The 18871-nt window shown below is 37.7% G+C and overlaps 1 protein-coding gene across 5 annotated transcripts in view; it reads left to right on the top strand.

Annotated features, from left to right (window-relative positions):
* Positions 1-15980, top strand: part of WDPCP (WD repeat containing planar cell polarity effector) — a 236986-nt gene extending 221006 nt beyond the window's left edge. Inside the window, exons 15-17 of one of the 5 annotated variants that reach the window (XM_070429325.1) lie at positions 2814-2872; positions 5954-5985; positions 14863-15976. In XM_070429325.1, the coding sequence (XP_070285426.1) occupies positions 2814-2872; positions 5954-5985; positions 14863-14913 (142 nt within the window). In that variant the 3' untranslated portion in view covers positions 14914-15976. Of the gene's footprint in view, positions 1-2813; positions 2873-5953; positions 5986-14862 lie in introns of all 5 variants that reach the window. The other 4 variants (XM_070429326.1, XM_070429322.1, XM_070429323.1 and 1 more) reach the window with 4 other exon arrangements.
* The last annotated feature ends 2891 nt before the right edge of the window (positions 15981-18871 follow it).

Here is an 18871-nt window from a genome sequence, read left to right as displayed (position 1 = left end):
TATCGGCAGTTTGACAGCCTGGAGATGTTGACAGGTTCTCACTGAACCTCTGGCTATGTTCAAGAAAGCTGATCAAGACCATGTGAGAAAGCAAATGGAAGCTGAAAAACAAAAAGAGGATTTCCATTTCCTCTCAGCCTAATCTGGTCTCCTATGAATTTTCTTATTTTTGCTTTCTGGCCCACTAAGTAAATCTTCTTGTGAAGAGAAGTTACATTTCCCTGTTCCTGCAGTGGTTCTCAACCTTCCTAATGCCGCGACCCTTTAATACAGTTCCTCATGTTGTGGTGACCCCCAACCATAAAATTATTTTCGTTGCTACTTCATAACTGTAATTTTGCTACTGTTATGAATCGTAATGTAAATATCTGATATGCTATATGTGTTTTCCGATGGTCGCGACCCTCAGGTTGAGAACCGCTGCTTTAATGTGTCTCAAGAAAAGCTCTGGGGAAATGAACTGCTTTAAAGATTCATAGCTCTCCCAAAACTCCAAAATCTATATATTCGAAGTGGCAGTGCTTGGGTTTGGAATGTATTCTTTTTATTAACTAAGCCAAATGAAAGTATAATTTCATGTACAAAGCCTTGTTAATGTTATATATTTTGAAACCTTAATCCTTTGTTAGTGGACTTCATGTGATATGTACTATTTGCATAGTATTTTTCTTCCACAAAACTCAGCGCATTCAAACTTCATAACTTTGCATTGAAAATATAAAATTTCAACTATAGAACATCCTTATTTATTATCTAAAACTGTGGTTAAAGTCCTCAGCATGTGAAATATTTTACCTGGAGAGTATTATGCTAAGCGAATGTTGAATCTCAGAGGGAAGGCAGGGGTGGGTGGTTGGGTGGGTGAGAAGAGATTAATCAAAGAACTCATATGTATATATGCATAACCCATGGACACGGACAATAGTGTGGTGAAGGCCTGGGGTGGGGCGGGTGCAGGCTAGAAGGCTTCAGTGGGGAAAAGAAGGCGATATCTTTAACACTTTCAACAATAAAGATTTTTAAAAAAAAGAATGAACTACTTGTAAACTTAGGCCATTACTCCCCAGTGAAGACTAGCATTTCTCTTCACCTATTAATTGTTAGTTCATCAGTGCTTTCACTGATTGTCAGCTATGTAAACAACCAACATATAATGCAGACATATTTCAAAACAACTGAAAATTTTGCACAAAACATAAAACTTGTTTCATGGCCCAGCTGGTGTGGCCCAGTGGTTGAGCATCAGCCCATGCACCAGGAGGTCACTGGTTCAGTTCCCCGTCAGGGCACTTGCCTGGGTTATGGGTTAGATCCCCAGTAGTCCCCCGCCAATCAGTGTTTCTCTCTCACAGATGTTTCTCTCTCTCTCTCTCTCTCTCTCTCTCTCTCCATCTCCCTTTCTCTCTCTAAAATCAATACAAACGTATTAAAAAAAAAAAAGACTGTTTCATGAAGTCAATAAAATGGGTAACTGTGCAGATCTCATTCAAAAACCACAAGGATAATAAAATTAAAAGAATTGTAAAAGAAAATTAGTTTATTAGTGCAGTATTAATAGAAGCCTTAAAAATAAAATCCTCAAATACTTATTGAAAAAAATCACCCTCTTTTATAATGTCTGCTTCAAGTCAAAGATGCCATAGACCTCATGCTCTTAGACAGTCTGGTTGGCTGTTCTTTTTGCACTAGCACCTCTTCTCACCCGTCTCATCAATCTGAGTTACTCTTTGTGTCTTCTCAGAATTCATGCAGAATTGAAATTATAACTTATATTTTTATATAAGATAAAATAAGCTTATCTATATGTTTTTACCTTTTACTTTTAGTCAAATTGTCATTATTTACTATGACTTTCAATTCCATTTTTAAAAGATTCACTTCAAGGGTTTCCCCACCCCCGACCCCCGAAAGCATATTCTCAGATATGATCTCCTGCAGTTTTTTTGTTTGTTTAAGAATTAAGTATTTTGTGTGGTTTTTTTATTGATTTTAGAGAAAGAAGAAGGGAGAGGGAGAGAGAGAGAAACATTGATGTGAGAGAGAAACATTGATCAGTTGCTGCCATATAGATCCCAACTGGGGGATGGAAGCCACAGTCTGGGTATGTGCCCTGACCAGGAATTGAACCGGCGACCCTTTGGTGCACAGGACAACACTCAATCAACTGAGACACACGGCCAGGGCTTCTGCAGTTATTTTTAAATCTAGGTTCACATACCTTTCTATGTCAAGAAAGAAACAATGCTATTCTTGAGTTTTCATTTCTGTAGGGCAGATATTCATGTCACATAAAAATCTGTACATGAATGTTTATAGCCATTTTACTCATAATTGCCAAAACCTGGGAAAATAAATATCCTTCAATAGGTGAATAAACAAACTGGTACTACTCGGCAATAAAATGTAACAAACTATTGATACATGTAACGTCTTAGATGAATATAAGGGCATTATACTGAGTGACAGAAACTAGTCACAAACATTATAATGTGTGATTCAAATTATATGACATTCTTGAAAATTATGTATAAAATATTTTATTTGTATGTTAAAGTTGGATTTAATACTCTTCAAAATGTCCTATGAAATACTTAGTGGTGGGAAAATTAAAATCAGTTTTCAGTGTTTTTAACATTATGGTATTTAAATTATTACATTGTTGAAAGGTTCCAAGGAAATTTTCAATTACATTTTTTAAAACTTCTGAAGTTTGAAAATATTCAATATTTAAAAATCTATAACATATTTAACTATATAATTTTCTTTTTTATCCTTTACCCAATTAAAAAAAAAAAAAAAAACTTACACAACAGACAAGTATTTGACAGAAGGAATGAACTTGAAAAAGACGCCTGTGCTGAATCTTTGATGGGTAAGGCCTGTTTTAAGAAAGGTAATGGTACCCACGGTACCCAAAGCGTTCAAAGTGTAACAGAAAAACAGGATGACACCTGGCGAGTGCATTCAGTAAATGAGTGAAAATAAGAAAGGCCTGGGCATTTGTAGTTGGGTTGCTATAAGACGGGGACTTGGTTGGTATAATGCAAAATACCTGCTTATAACAAAAACTTAATTTTAGTGAATATACAAATAAATGTGAGGATCTTATTACGATATTAATTCTCATTCTGTAGGTTGGGGGGAACCTATAATTCTGAATTTCTACAAGCTCTCGAGTGATGTATATGCTGCTGGCCTGGAGATTACACTTTGAGAAACCAGGTTCTGAAGGCCACTGAGAAAAGTGGCGTGATTTTTGCCCAATTCAATAAGAAAGAAATGTACATAGTATGATAACATAAGGCATTCATGTAATATACTCCCTAAAACTGGTACCAAAAAAAAAAATTAAGTAACACAGTAATCACCTCCAGTCCAGCTGAGTTGGTGGCCTGCAAAGGACAATTGCAACATGCAAAAGCAATCGCATGAGATATGATGAAAATGGAGGCACAGATAACACACAGACGACTGGCTGTGCAGGGACAAAGGCAGTTGCTATTTGAGTTTTCACTGTCCCCTAAAGATGACTCTAAGCTTGGCCTACTCATTTCCTTACCTTTCCCTCTGATAATGGGCCACTTCTGCTGAACTAAACCTTTGAGACGTTGGAATGCAAACTCTAGAAGAAAGGAACTCACAGAGAAGGACAAGAGGGGCATGTGATGGCAATACAAACACCACAGGCCTCTCTCGTCCTTCTCTGTGGCTTCCTTTCTTCACATGCCTATCCTTTCCTTCTGGATAGGCCAGGGAAGGCAATACATGAGAGCAACTTCAGCATCTGAGGGAAGTGGATAGGAGAGAGAAAAGAATTTTTAAAGCAGTGCTGCATAGTGACAAGCATGTAGCAGTACTAACATTTCTCTCCGCCCCCGCCCCCCAACACACACACACACACACACACACACACAAACAGGTCTACTAACTGTATGTCACAAAGCCTGTTTAATATATATGGTCCCATCTCTGACTCAAAATACTGTCACTCCAACACTGTTTTCACCTATGAAGTCACAATTTCAATGGAATGATTCTCATAAAGGATGGGCCCTTGAATAAACAATTTAAAGTGATTTTTTTTGTATTAATGGTTTAAAGATACGGGATTCTCAGTAGAAAAAAAATGGTATTTTCCCTCTAAGTTTGTTTTCCCTTGAATTTTAAGAAAAGTGTAGAGTTAATTGTATTCAACAAGGCCAGCACTAAAGTTGAAATGGAAAGTTCATGGTTACTAGCAACATAACAGAATATGGGACCCCTCACTCCCCCACAGAAACACTAAATTGGCAGCCATCCATGAACAAAAGGGCCACTCCAAGAGCTTCAAAATCCAAATAGGAAGTTGCAAACCCTAGTGGAGCCCAAGACCAAGGAAAAACACTTTGACAAGGTGCACCCACACCCTGGTAGCAGGCCTGAAGAATACAGACCTGACTGCAGGCCCAGGAACAGCTCTATCCCCCTGGGATCATAGCTCCAGCCCCACTCACTCATGGTCATACTACCAGCCCCATGGAGCAGGCAGGAACCACATCATGTATGACCCCAATAACAGGTCCACTGTCTGCAGACCCAACTGTGGACCTGGAAGCAACCCCATGACCAGCTCCAACTGCTCAATCTCAGAGGTAGTCTTCTCGGGGGACCTGGGGAGAGACATGCTGATCTGCACCCCAAGTAATAAGCCTGCCAACATGGACCCAGAAGTAGCCCCAATCACCTGGGGACCTGGCGCAAGCTACACCGGCACAGGTAACAGGCCAGCCCACCAAGGATGTGACTGTGAAACTGGAAGCAGCCGCATGGCCTGGCCCTGGCCCTGCTCAGCTGTCATCCTGGAGGCAAGCCTGTCTATCTGGTTACCTGGCAGGAGTAGGTCTTCACCTGCCAAAAATAATCTGTAAAGAACAGAAGAGGTTCCTGCTCCTTCAAATTCACAGACACCAATGCAAGACTCTAAGGATCACAAAAATGCAGGCAAATACAACAGTATCAAAGGAAATTAAATAAAGTTCTAGTAAGTGACCCCAAAGAAAGAGATCCATGAACTGCTTGACAAAGAATTTAAAAAAAAAATCATGTAAAGAAGCTAGTCAGTTAAAAGAGAACACAAACAGACAGAAAACACACACACTATTACAGAATTGTCATCATCATTAAGGCACTTCTTGGTGATGGGATTACAAGGAGGAATAAAATGCTGCTGATAAGCTTCAGAAAACTTGCAAGTTAACATCAGCATAGTGCCAGATGGGTGGTACATGCATGCATGCACTAAGTCCTGTATTGGGACTTATAAATGCCAGCAGTTACTGGTTTCAAGAATGAGAATATGTACATTGATGTCTGCCTGATACCCATCAGTAGTGAGACATTAGATCGTGGCCGTAATGACAGTTCTCTTAGCCTAATGACATAAAGTTAAGGAAGGATGCTTCTCTTAAAAGCATTATTTTGATGTCCTAAGCCAGGGCCAGCAGGCATATCACTGCTTTGAGAGCAGATCGCCATTAATCAAATACAGTATTCTTTTCCATTAAGCAAAGTGGAAATAAATAATAAATCCTCATAAAACTTCTCAACACAGTTCCACAGTTCCCTGGATAACCACCACTAATCAACCAGAATTGGCACGTAGATGAAACTTACTTGCTATGCAAGTTTTAAGGCACCATTTTAATGAGAAAAGGCACAACGTAGCCGTAGTCTGTTCATTTGATTTCAGTGTAGATATTGGCCATAACATGTATGTAGAATAATTGTTACTTTATTACTATTTTGAAGTTTGGTTATTGCTTTCTCTGAGTTTTTAGTATTTTAATGTGTTTACATTATGATTGTTTTAAGTATTTCTCTGTTTGGTGAGGAAATTAAAAGATTCTGTTAAAAATTTTTGTTAAGGTCCTTTATTAGATTTTAAGATAATTAATCTTGTGATCTTTTACTTTAGAAGGAGAAATAAGAGAAGACTGCATAGGACAGGTAAAACACTTTCTATTAGTTTCTTATAAGATCTTAAATTCCAAGAGAAAAGCATACTGTATGATGTTGTTGTTGCTGCTTTTTTTAAAATATATTTTTATTGATTTCAGAGAGGAAGGGAAAGGGAGAAAGAGATAGAAACATCAGTGATGAGAGAGAATCATTGATAGGCTGCCTCCTGCATCCATCTACTGGGGATCAAGCCCGTAACTCAGGCATGTGCCCTTGACTGGAATCGAACCCAGGACCCTCCAGTCCACAGGCCGACCCTCTATCCACTGAGCCAAACCAGTTGGGGGTGGGGGTATAAGTGAATTTAAGTCACATGAGTTGATAATTGATGAAAGTGGGTGATGAGTAATATAGCAGTTTACATACACCATTCTCTACACTTTGGTATAAGTTTGAACTTATCCAGAATTAAGTTTAAAAATGAAAGATTGCCGAAACCGGTTTGGCTCAGTGGATAGAGCATCGGCCTGTGGACTGAAAGGTCCAGGTTTGATTCCGGTCAAGGGCATGTACCTGGGTTGCAGGCACATCCCCAGTGGGAGATGTGCAGGAGGCGGCTGATCGATGTTTCTCTCTCATCGATGTTTCTGGCTCTCTGTCTCTCTCCCTTCCTCTCTGTAAAAAAATCAATAAAATACATTTTTTTTTAAAAATGAAAGATTTGTGATAATGACAAGTTATCCTTGTCATTTTTATCACATCCATGTGTAATATTAATAAGCAATACATGTGAGGTCCCTCTCCATGTTATGCCGCTGACATTACATTGAAGTTCATTTTGAGAGACAGTATCAATGACCTGTTAGACCAATTTCAGAAAGCTTAGGTGTAAGTCAGAGAAAGCCTCACCATTTTATTAAAAACTCATAGTGGATTACAGTAACTGATTCACTATGAAACTTGAGTTTGAAAGAAAGTTCCACAACTACTAGCATTATAGTTTGGAAAAATCATTGCATCTCTGTTAGCCTCAACTTCCTCATCTGCAAAATAGAGATCATTTCACATATACCACAGGATTTTCATGAAACTCCATTGTGACCATGTATGTGGTAGGACTTTGCTAATTGTATGGAACTAATACATTATTAAATGTAATTCTGTATAATTTCAAACTTATACCAAAGTATAGAGAATGGTGTATGTAAACTTAAATTCACTTATATCTACTAATACTACTAATAATCATCGATATCATTGTTCCAGTCTTTTTTATGGACATATCTATATTGATATTCAATATTAAAACTGAGTTTTAGCTCTGAATTTGGGGAGGCTAAGACAAAAATAGGGAAATGGTAGTGCTTTGAGAGGCATACTGGTATAACATAGAAAGAATGCAGGATTTGTAGGCAAACCGTCTCAGTTCCAGTTTCTTGCCCCTTCCTCCTCATTGCCACACATTTTGTATACCTACTTCCTTATCTGTAAAATGGGAGTAATTGTATTTAATAATACCATAGGATTATGTCAAATTAGGTAATGTGAAACCATTTTGTAAATTCCAAAACATTATTGTTGTTCTTACTGACTTAATTTTTAAAAACATGCAAATAGTAAATTCATCTAAATAGAAACATTTCTTGCACTTGATTCACACTCAAGAATGCTGTGTTAGAAAACTGAAAAAACTAAGCATGTCCTCAAATAGGGTTTTGAAAAAAAGACAGAAATCCTATTCACATTGCTCTTTTTTGCTTAATCCCTTCACTTTATTTTACCAGCCCTCAACCACCCTCCCCTCTGACAGCTGTCAGTCTGTTCTCTCTCTGAGTCTGTTTCTGTTTTGTTAGTTTATCTTGTTCATTCCACATACAAGTGAAATAATATGGTACTTGTCGTTCTCGGATGGGCTTATTTCACTAAGCATAATGTTCTTCAGGTCTATCCATGCTATTTCAAAGGGTAAGATTTCCTTCTTTCTTTACGGCCGAGTACTATTCCATTGTGTAAATGTACCACCGTTTTCATCCACTCATCTGCTGATGGGCATTTTGGCTGCTCCACATCTTGGCTATTGTAAATAATGCTGCAATGAACATAGGGGTGCATATATTCTTTCAAATTAGTGTTTTGGGTTTTTGGATAGATTCCAGAAGTGGAAGCACTGGGTTATAAGGCAGTTCCATTTTTTAATTTTTTGAGGTAACTCTATATACTGCTTTCCATAGTGGCTGCTCCAGTCTGCATTCCCACAAACAGTGCATGAGGGTTCCCTTTTCTCCACATCCTCAGGGTTCTCTTTTCTCCACATCATCGCCAACACTTGTTGTTTATTGATATCTTGATAATACCCATTCTGACAGGTGTGAGGTGATATCTCATTGTGCTTTCAATTTGCATCTCTCTAATGATTAATGTCGTTGAGCACCTTTTCATATGTCTTTTGGCCATATGTATGTCCTCTTTGGAGAAGTATCTATTCAGGTCTTTTGCCAATGTCTACATTTTTTTTAATAAAAGATGACTGTATTAAATGAGCAACAGGTCAAAATCCAGTTTGTAGCAAAGCAAACCTTAACTTGTCTGCAGTTTGCTTACGAAAGTTTGTATACATTTAAAAAGAAAGGTGACCTGGTATTGCCCAACATTAGGTAACAGCAACAGGGTGTGGCTCCGAATATACACTTAACTATATGTAGAGCTCAAATGAGGGACTGGGGAAAACCCTTTTGTTGTATTAAATTATTGCATGAATTAACATGCCGTTCAGTCAAGGGTGAGTGCAGTTTCAGAACTTAATCAAATGAAGATCAGTCTCTGTTGAAACTACAACTTCCTATTAACAAACAAAATCACCTCCTCCCAAACTCGGGAAGAAACAAACCAAAACCACCACTACCATACTGTTTACCCAGGGGCCTAACATTTCATGAATTTTGGTCCTTTAATTCCACTGCTAAAGCTCTACAGCAAGGAAATACTCCTAAACAAAGAAAACATTTCATCCCTAAGTGTCTTTCATAGTATTATTTATAAAAAAGAAGAAAATGGAAACTGTAAGTTTAACAAAAATAAAAGGAATGATTAAAGAGCACTATAGTATTTAATGAAATAACAGCCATTAAAAACAGAGACTGTGTGAGAGCATTGAAGAATAAAGTGAAGCCAAAAAACCCAAGCCAAAAATACAGAGAACTGTAAATACAATATGATTTCTGCTATTTTAAAAACAAATAAAACATATACGTGGAAAAAAAGAAACTGGTTCATGTGTATTTGGAACCATAGTTTTCATATGACTGGTGGGACTAGGGTAAATTTTGTATCTTTATGTTTTCCAAATTTTATTTAATGAATATACTTTGTTGTTAGTAATTATTAATTGAGTATACAAAATACATTATTTCACTGATCATCAAAAATTCCTATAAAGTACATAGAGTATCAGTCAATGTTATAGCTTGAAACAGACTTTCTTGAAGTCTTACTCTGAAGTCTTCTGTAAAAATAGGATGGATTTTATTTAATTTTCTTAATCTTATTTTTTTTCATTGATTTTAGAAAGAGAGAGACAAAGATAGACATCAATTTATTGTTCCACTTATTTATGCATTCATTGGTTGATTCTTGTATGTGCCCTGAGGATCGAACCTGTAACCTTAGCATATCAGGATGACGCTCTAACCAACTGTTTTTAAATGTCATTCCTAACGTAAGAGAGGTATTAAGGCCTGGAAAGAAGGAAGGCTCTACAGAACATCAAGAATATGGCTGAAACAGATACTTCCCGGGTATGCAAAGTCTGGCCTTCAAGCGACAATTATATCCAGTTATTAGGAAAATAATTTACCTAGGATCTCTGCCAGTTACTGAACAAGACCAAATGCTAAGTCTAGATTTCTCAATGACTTTTATAGTGGTGTAAAAAAATAGATTTTGGTATAGTAGCTTATAACTATGAGTTGGATCTTATGGGTGTTTTTTTTAAAATACCAGTGCTTATATAAATGATTTTTTGTTTTAAAATTGAAAGCTAAAGCTAGCACGCACACACAAGCCCCAGGCAATATTAAATTACTCATTCTTATTGTTACCTGATTCTCCAGGTGTGTGGTTTTTTTTTTCTCTGTACATCAGGACCCACAAGCACTTGCATACATATGTTTTTCCCTTACTTGCCAGCCACACTTGTTTTTTGTGGGGTTTTGAGGTACAACTATTTGAAATACTATAATTTAATGTCTTTCTGAAAGGCTTCTCAGCAAAAAGAACTTTCAAGATATAACTTGAGGAATAACTTTTAAGAGAAATTCTCCAATTATGAAATGTTAGTTTAAGTACAACCCTCAGCCCTACTCTCTTTACCTTTCTCCTTTACCATTTCTACTATCTCCAAACTTTCAAAAATGTCTGCACTATGCCCAGCCAGCATGGCTCAGTGGTTGAACAGTAACCTGGAAACCAGGAGATTACGGTTCAATTCCTAGTCAAGGCACATGCCCAGGTTGTGGGGTGGATCACCGCGGTGGGGGATGTGCAGGAGACAGCTGATCAATGCTTCTGTCTCACCATTGATGTTTCTATCTCTCTCCCTCTCCCTTTCTCTATTAAATCAATAAAAATATATATTTTTTAAATGTCTCCACTGTGCTATTATTATAAAAGCATAATATGCTAATTAGACCGGACGACCTTCCGGACAAAGCTGGGGCTGCGAGGGAAGCCCAGGTCCCTGTGCCTGCCAGTGGCCAGAAGGAAGCCTGGGTCCTGGGTGCCAGAGAGAAGCTGGTGCTGGCAGCCGGGGGAAGGAAGGCCTACTCTCGCATGAATTTCATGCATCAGGCCTCTAGTCCTATCGTAAAATCCTTGTTGGGGATGGAGTCTTTAGGTTTTTCTATATAAAGAATAATGTCATCTGCAAAAAGTGACAATTTTATTTCTTCATTCCCAATTTGAATGCCTTTTATTTATTCCTCTTGACTGATGGCTCTGGCCCGGACTTCCCAGTATTATGCTGATTAACAGTGATAAGAGTGGCCATCCTTGTCTTGTTCCTGATCTTAGAAAAGCTTTCAGTTTTTCATCATTGAGTATGATATTAGCTGAAGGTCTGTCATATATGGTCTTTTTTATTGAGTGTTTTAATCATAAATGAATGTTGCCAAATGCTTTTTCTGCATCTATTGATATATTTTTATGCTTTATTTGTTAATGTGGTGTAGTGTATTACATTGATAGATTTGCGTAGATTAAACCATCCTTGTGACCCTGTAATGAACCCCACTAGATTGTGATGTATTTTTTTAATGTATTTTATATTTGATCTGCTAGTATTTTGTTTGTGATTTCTTCATCTGTATTCATCAGATATTTTCCTTTTTCATGGTATTCTTGCCAAGTTTTTGTATCAGGATTATATTGGCCTTATAAAATGTGTTAGGAAGGCAAAATATTGCCTTTTCAATTTTTTGGAAGAGTTTGAGACTATCAATACTAAATCTCTAGGAGAGACCAAGATGGCGGCGTAGGTAAACACCGGAGACCGCTGCCGCAAACAACCATTTCAAAAATACAACTAAAAGACTGAACGGACATCACCCAGAACCACAGGAAGGCTGGCTGAAGAGAGACTCTACAACTAGAAGGAAAGAGAACAGCAAATCGAGGCTCAGAGGCGGCGCAGTGTGGAAAATACAAAGGTACCGAGGTGCGCGCGCAAAGCGGGCTGGTGGCTGAGGGCGCGGTTGTCGTTTTCTGCCGGGAGTGAGTCTCAGACTCTGGGCTCCAGATCCGGGCGAGTCTCTAGGGACCCAGACTCAAACGGGAGAAGCGGGATTATCCGGCATCAGTTGGGACCTGAGGGCAGCTTTCTCTCCGAGGTTTGCAGCGGCTGCCGGGGTTCTGAGAAGCAGAGCCTCTGGGAACGGGTCTGAGCGTGGCCATAACTGCTCCCTCCGCCCGCCCTGTTGAGCCCGCCCCGCCCAAAACCTGCGCACAGCCATTTGCCGATTGCCTCAGGCAAAGGCTGGATTAGCGCCTCCCCAGAAGGCAGACGTTTTCCACACAGCTGATTTCCACAGCCAGCCGGCCTGGTGGTCAAACCCCTCTAGTGTTAACTACAACAATTAAGGCTTGGCTAGAACAAGACTGCGCACAGAGACCACAAGGGGGTGCACCAAGAAAGCATAAAAGATGCGGAGACAAAAAAACATGACAGAAATGGAGGATATGGAGCTAAGAATCGCAATTTTGAGGGCTTGCCATAAATTTGTGCAGAGCCTCACGAAAACTAATGAGACCCTCGATGCTACGATAAAGAAATTAGAAAGTAAGCATACACGGACTGAAATAAAGAATATTATACCCAATAGCAGACCAGAGGAGTACAATAATCAAACCAAAGATTCGACAAAAAACACCCAATTGGAAAAGCAAAATGAAAAAAGAATCCGAAAGTGTGAAGATAGTGTAAGGAGCCTCTGGGACAGCTTTAAGCGGTCTAATATCAGAGTCATTGGAGTGCCAGAAGATGAGAGACAGCAAGATATTGAAAACCTATTTGAAGAAATAATGGCAGAAAACTTCCCCCACCTGGTGAAAGAAATGGACTTACAGGTCCAAGAAGCGCAGAGAACCCCAAACAAAAGGAATCCAAAGAGGACCACACCAAGACACATCATCATTAAAATGCCAAGAGCAAAAGACAAAGAGAAAATCTTAAAAGCAGCAAGAGAAAGAGGCTCAATTACCTACAAGGGAATACCCATACGACTGTCAGCTGATTTCTCAACAGAAACTTTGCAGGCCAGAAGGGAATGGCAAGAAATATTCAAAGTGCTGAATACCAAGAACCTACAACCAAGATTACTTTATCCAGCAAAGCTATCATTCAGAATTGAAGGTCAGATAAAGAGCTTCACAGATAAGGAAAAGCTAAAGGAGTTCATCACCGCCAAACCAGTATTATATGAAATGCTGAAAGGTATCCTTTAAGAAGAGGAAGAAGAAGAAAAAGGTAAAGATACAAATTATGAACAACAAACATGCATCTATCAACAAATGAATCTAAGAATCAAGTGAATAAATAACCTGATGTACAGAATGAACTGGTGATTATAATAGAATCAGGGACATAGAAAGGGAATAGACTGACTATTCTTGGGGGAAAAAGGGGTGTGGGAGATGCGGGAAGTGACTGGACAAAAATCATGCACCTATGGATGAACACAGTGGGTGGGGAGTGAGGGTGGAGGGTGGGGTGGGAGCTGGAAGGAGGGGAGTTATGGGGGGAAAAAAGAGGAACAAATGTAATAATCTGAACAATAAAGATTTAATTTAAAAAAAAAAAAATACTAAATCTCTAGACTGTTTGGTAGAATTCACTAGTAAAACCATCTGGTCCTGGACTTTTACTTTTTTCGGAGGTTTTTGATGGTTGTTTCAATTTCCTCACTGTTGATCCATCTATATATATTTTCCAGTTATTCTCAATTCAGTTTAGGGAGGTTTATATATTTCTAAGAAGTTATCCATTTCTTCTAGGTTATTGAGTTTGGTGGCATACAGTCTTTCATAGTACTCTAGTATGATCCTTTGTTTTTCTGTGGTGTCTGTGGTGTCTATGGTAATACAATGAGATACCACCTCATACCTGTTTGACTGGCTATTATCAACAAGACTAATAATAAGTGTTGGAGAGGTTGTGGCTATCATACGATCATATCAATCACTGCTGGTGGGAATGTAAACTGGTACAACCACTGTGGAAAACATGGAAGTTCCTTTAAAAGTTAAGAATACACTTACCTTTTGACCCAGCAACCCCTCTTCTGGGTATCTACTTGTAAATTTTGAAAACATTTATTTGCAAAGCTATATGCACCCCTATGTCATTGCAGCATTATTCATGGTGGTCAAGACATGGAAACAACTGAAGTGTCCTTCGATAGAGGATTGGATAAAAAATATGTGGTACATATATAAGCTGGAATACTATTCAGCCATAAGAAAAGATGAAATACTGCCATTTGTGACAACATGAATGGATTTTTAGAATGTCATGCTAAGCAAAATAAGTCAGACAGAAAAACATCAAGCAACCATGTGTGGGATATAAAACTGGAACAAACAAGAAAAACAAACAAAAACTCACAGATACAGACAACAGTTTGGTGGTTACCAGAAGGAAGGGGCTGGGAGAGTAGTAAAGGGTAACTGGGGTCAAATATATGATGAGGGAAGAAGATTTAACTTTGGGTGATAAACACACAATATAATATACAGGTGATGTATCACAGAATTGTACACTTGAAACCTATATAATTTTATTAACTGATGTCACATCAATAAATTTAATTTAAAAAATAAAAAATCCTTTTGGGGGAGAAAGAAAAAGAAATGAGAAAAGGATGAGGTTCTTGTTAGTAGCTCTTTGCAGCTTCGTAAAATTTTATGTAGAGCTTATAAAACCATTATCTTTTCTATAAACCATTACCTCAAGAGCCACTGTTAAACACTTAGTAAAACATCAAAATTAAGAAATATATGCTGTATAGGACCTGTAGAACAGACAGTATTGTAAAGTCAAATAGGTGGCATCAGAAATGATGACCCACAGCTGGCAACTTCTCATTGTAGGAGCCTTCAGATGCTTCCCAAGTTTAAACTAACATCCTTTCCTTCCTTTGTCATTTCATGCCTCACATATTACTTCTCTTCACTGATTTTTACGAATGCTTTGTCAAAATTTAAGAATAAGATAAACATACAGTTCTCTTGTTTGCATGTGTAATGCATTTTAAACTTTTGTTTCACTGTTTTTAAATATTCAAAGTAAAGATATTAAAAATATAAGTATTAAGTTGCTTAATTTTACTCTCTGCTTAAACATGTTTTTAATTATTTTTATTTGTTTGCTTTCAGGAAATTGGAGATGGTGGTTCTCTAAGAATGGTTCACTTTGGTTTGGTGTAAATAATATGAAATTTGTGTTTTACTGACTAAAAACCTCCCTGTATGGAGTAAAAAGAGGAAAGACAGTATAAATTGGTTGATTTTAAATTAAGTGTTTTCAAAGTAAAGTTTTATTCACTTTAAAAACATGTAGCATAATAGCAAATTATCCTAATTAAAGTGTTAAAGTGCTTAATTTATTTTCAATAATGTAAAATGTTGGAAAGTTCTTAAATTATGCATTATTTGGTGCTGCAAAAGTAGAATATTTAAACTTAGTTCTTCTAAGTATTTTAAACATTTGCTCTTGTGATCTTGTTTACATCATTGCTTTGCATCACAAATAAAGTTTTAAGCAAAAATTTCAGCTCAGACCCATTGTTGAGAGACAGTTTTCCATGGGTTTCTTTAGTTATTGCTGAAGCACTGACTCCCGTTGGAACAAATTCTGCCCCCTGTTGAGCAAAGGGCAAGCAAGCTCACCACCGGTGATAAAAGATAGGAACTCCCAGGTTCAGAATTCCGATCCTTTACACAGCCCATTGAGTGTGAAGACGGCATCTACCCCTCTCTGCATCTACCCCTCTCTACCTCACCCAGTAGGAATGGTGCCCGGGAAATCAGGGCGTCCCCTCTCCCCACAGAAAACTGATACCTTAGGTCAGTGATGGCAAACCTATGACACGCACACAAACTCATTTTTTTGGTTGATTTTTCTTTGTTAAATGGCATTTAAATATATAAAATAAATATCAAAAATATAAGTCTTTGTTTTACTATGGTTGCAAATATCAAAAAATTTCTATATGTGACACGGCACCAGAGTTAAGTTAGGGTTTTTCAAAATGCTGACACGCCGAGCTCAAAAGGTTCGCCATCACTGCCTTAGGTACTATTATTGTGAGCAATAAAATGTCCTTTATCTCTGATCCAGGAGTCTCATGTGATATACCAGCATGAAACTGTGGTTTGATAACTTGTTATCTTGCAAGTAGAGTAAAAATCTCAGACCTTTCAAAGTGCTTGATATCCATTCATTAGTAGAAAGCATATATTTTACAAGTATAAGTCTATAATAATGAACATCTTTTTCAAATATTATATATGAGGTAAATTCTAATTGAAATCTACTGTTAAAAGCTAATTAGACTGAAGGCTTTTAGACTTTAGGTTTTTCTCCCTACTTCCTATTCATCTGTATCTCTCCCTCAGGGTATGAAACTCAAGTTACATTTTTTAGTTTTCTACTGCTCTGGAAAAGTTTTAGTAATACTTAGTATGTGAGCCATACTAAAAAGAGATGTAGAGCTACCAGCAAATTTTCATTTTACTATTCCTATCCTTCTTTATCACAGTAATCAAGAGTTAATCAATTTTTAAAGAAAAATTGTATTGAGAAAGATATGGTTTTTGTCAAGATGGCAACACTTTCTACAGATTTTCTAGTAAATAATCATTAACCAAAAATACAAACCACATTTCTTGATCTACCATATCCTTTTGTTTTTCTAGCCACTGTTTTCTTCAACTAGGTGAGAGTCTAGTAAAAATTAGTTCAGTACTATTTCTAGGTCCTATGTGAGTAGATCATAGTCAACAGTAAAAAGTAAACACTTAAATGAGATATTAATATAAATAAAACTTTTCTATATAATGATGATAAGTTTACCAGTTGTCTAGGTAAAACTAAATAAAACTTAATGCTTAACTAAATTGCCCATTTTTCCACTTTCCATGCCTCTGGAAAAATTAACTCAAAAATATAGAAAACCAAGTGTCTTTGATAATGTACATGGTTTATAAATGTGTTTTCCAAATGCTGGGAACCTGGGAGTGTTTATTAATTAAACATTCCCCTAAAATGATATTCCTGTTCTGCTAGGAACTGGAAGGACTACGAATGAGCTATCACAGCTTTAAAGGGAGAATAGTGGCAAAGACAAGAATACCAAGATGACCTGCACTAGCACTGACAGGTCACAGTTTCTCCTTAAGGAATAGATCCGTAAGCTTTTTCAACTATTTGCCAAAATTCCCAGGCCCCAAGTAATTCCACAGTCATTCATATTAGCTATGACACTGTGCCTGATTACTAGAGTAAACTGAGTTTGGAATACCTGAAATGGTTTTGGTTCATTAATAAGACAAATAACCAAAACTGAGATTATGCCCCCACTCTCCTACTCTGTCCGCCTGGAATCATCCCTTTGTCTAGGGCCGTGGTCGGCAAACCAAAGCTCACGAGCCACATGCAGCTCTTTGGCCCTTTGAGTGTGGCTCTTCCACAAAATACCACGTGGGGTGCACAGGTACAGTGCGATTGAAACTTCGTGGCCCATGTGCAGAAGTCGGTATTTTGTGGAAGAGCCAGTATTTTGTGGAAGAGCCACACTCAAGGGGCCAAAGAGCCGCGGTTTGCCAAGCTGCAGTTTGCCGACCACTGGTGTAGGGTATCCACGCTGTATAGTAAGTCTTCACCTAACAATGTCAATAGCTTCTGCAATTTTAAGCGAAACAATGTATAACAAAACCACTTTTACCATTGGCTTATTGATATAAACAAGAGTTAAGTTCCTACACCTTATCAATATTATAATGAAACGATACTGAACAACGTTCGTTATTCAACAACCTGCTATATGCAGGGTAAGGCAAAGTGGGTTTACAGACATGAAACACAGAGTTTATTCTTGTATTATTAATTATTACTGGAGGCCCAGTGCAAGAAATTTGTGCACGGGTAGGGTCCCTAGGCCTGGCCAGCAATCAGGGCCTTCCTTCCCCTGGCTGCCAGCCGGGGCCTTCCTTCATTCTGTGCTGCTCCCTGGTGGTCAGCGCACGTCATAGCAAGTGGTCTAACTACTGGTCGAACTCCCAAAGGGACAATTTGCATATTAGCCTTTTATTATATAGGATTGTATTACCTTCTGTGCAAACTGTAAACCTCCTTTGGTCCACCTTGTACACTTCCTGCCCATTAATCCCTTAATAGCCATCTCAGTTATCAGAGTGCTTTTGTTCAAATAACCCTTATTTTAATTAATAATAGCCCCAAAGCCCAAGAATAGTGATGCTGGCATTTCTGATATGCCAAAGAAAGGCAGAGAAGCTGAAAAGTGCTTTAAGTGAAAAGGTGAAAGTTCTTGACTTAGAAAAGAAAGGGGGAAAAAATCATATGCTGAGGATGCTAAGATTGATGGTAAGAATAAATCTATCCATGAAACTGAAGAAAAAAAAAAGAAATCTATGCTAGTTTTGCACCTCAAGCTGTAAATATTAGGGCCACAGTGAGTGATAAATGCTTAGTTAAGATGGAAAGGCATTACATTTGTGAATGGAAGACATGAACAGAAAACATGTTCCGATTCATGGTAGTGTTATACTAGAAAACACTGAACCTATTATAGGAAAACTTCAGCAAGGAATCCCCTTCAACAAATGACATCAAGCAAGTAAGCGATGGTTACACAGACTCAGGAACAGGTATGGACTGAAAATATAAAAATTATTGGAGAGGCTGCATCCGCCAATAAAGAAGCTGCCACCACATTTTCAGCGCACGGTAACACCCATGCAATCACAGCTGCCTTCATTTCCCCTGCCCTAGTTCGACACTCACCTATACGTATATAATGCTTACCTATTTCACTCAAAACATATTCATAAGCAAGTAGACATTGTTCTTATAATCTGTACTTGTCTGACAAGTAAATTAAAGTTTAAAACAATATTAAAAACTTTTACATAAAACTAAAAGATATTCTTATCAAGTGAGTTACCCCAATAAAGTGGAAAGAATCCAAACAATATTTAATGGCACTATTTCACCACATAAATCGTCAGACATCTTTTCCATAAGTCTCTATGAAAGTCTGAGAAAAAGATGTTTGTGATGTTTATTTAAATTTAATTTGGAGGAGTATACATCAACTAGTCAAGAAGCATGTCATTCATCCTGCATAAAATTATTTATCCATTG

This window comes from Myotis yumanensis, unplaced genomic scaffold (assembly GCF_028538775.1).
Source record: "Myotis yumanensis isolate MYYU_CA2020_CCGP unplaced genomic scaffold, mMyoYum1.0.hap1 SCAF_11, whole genome shotgun sequence".
In the NCBI taxonomy this organism is placed as follows: domain Eukaryota; kingdom Metazoa; phylum Chordata; class Mammalia; order Chiroptera; family Vespertilionidae; genus Myotis; species Myotis yumanensis.
This window is presented reverse-complemented; position numbering and strand designations above follow the sequence as displayed.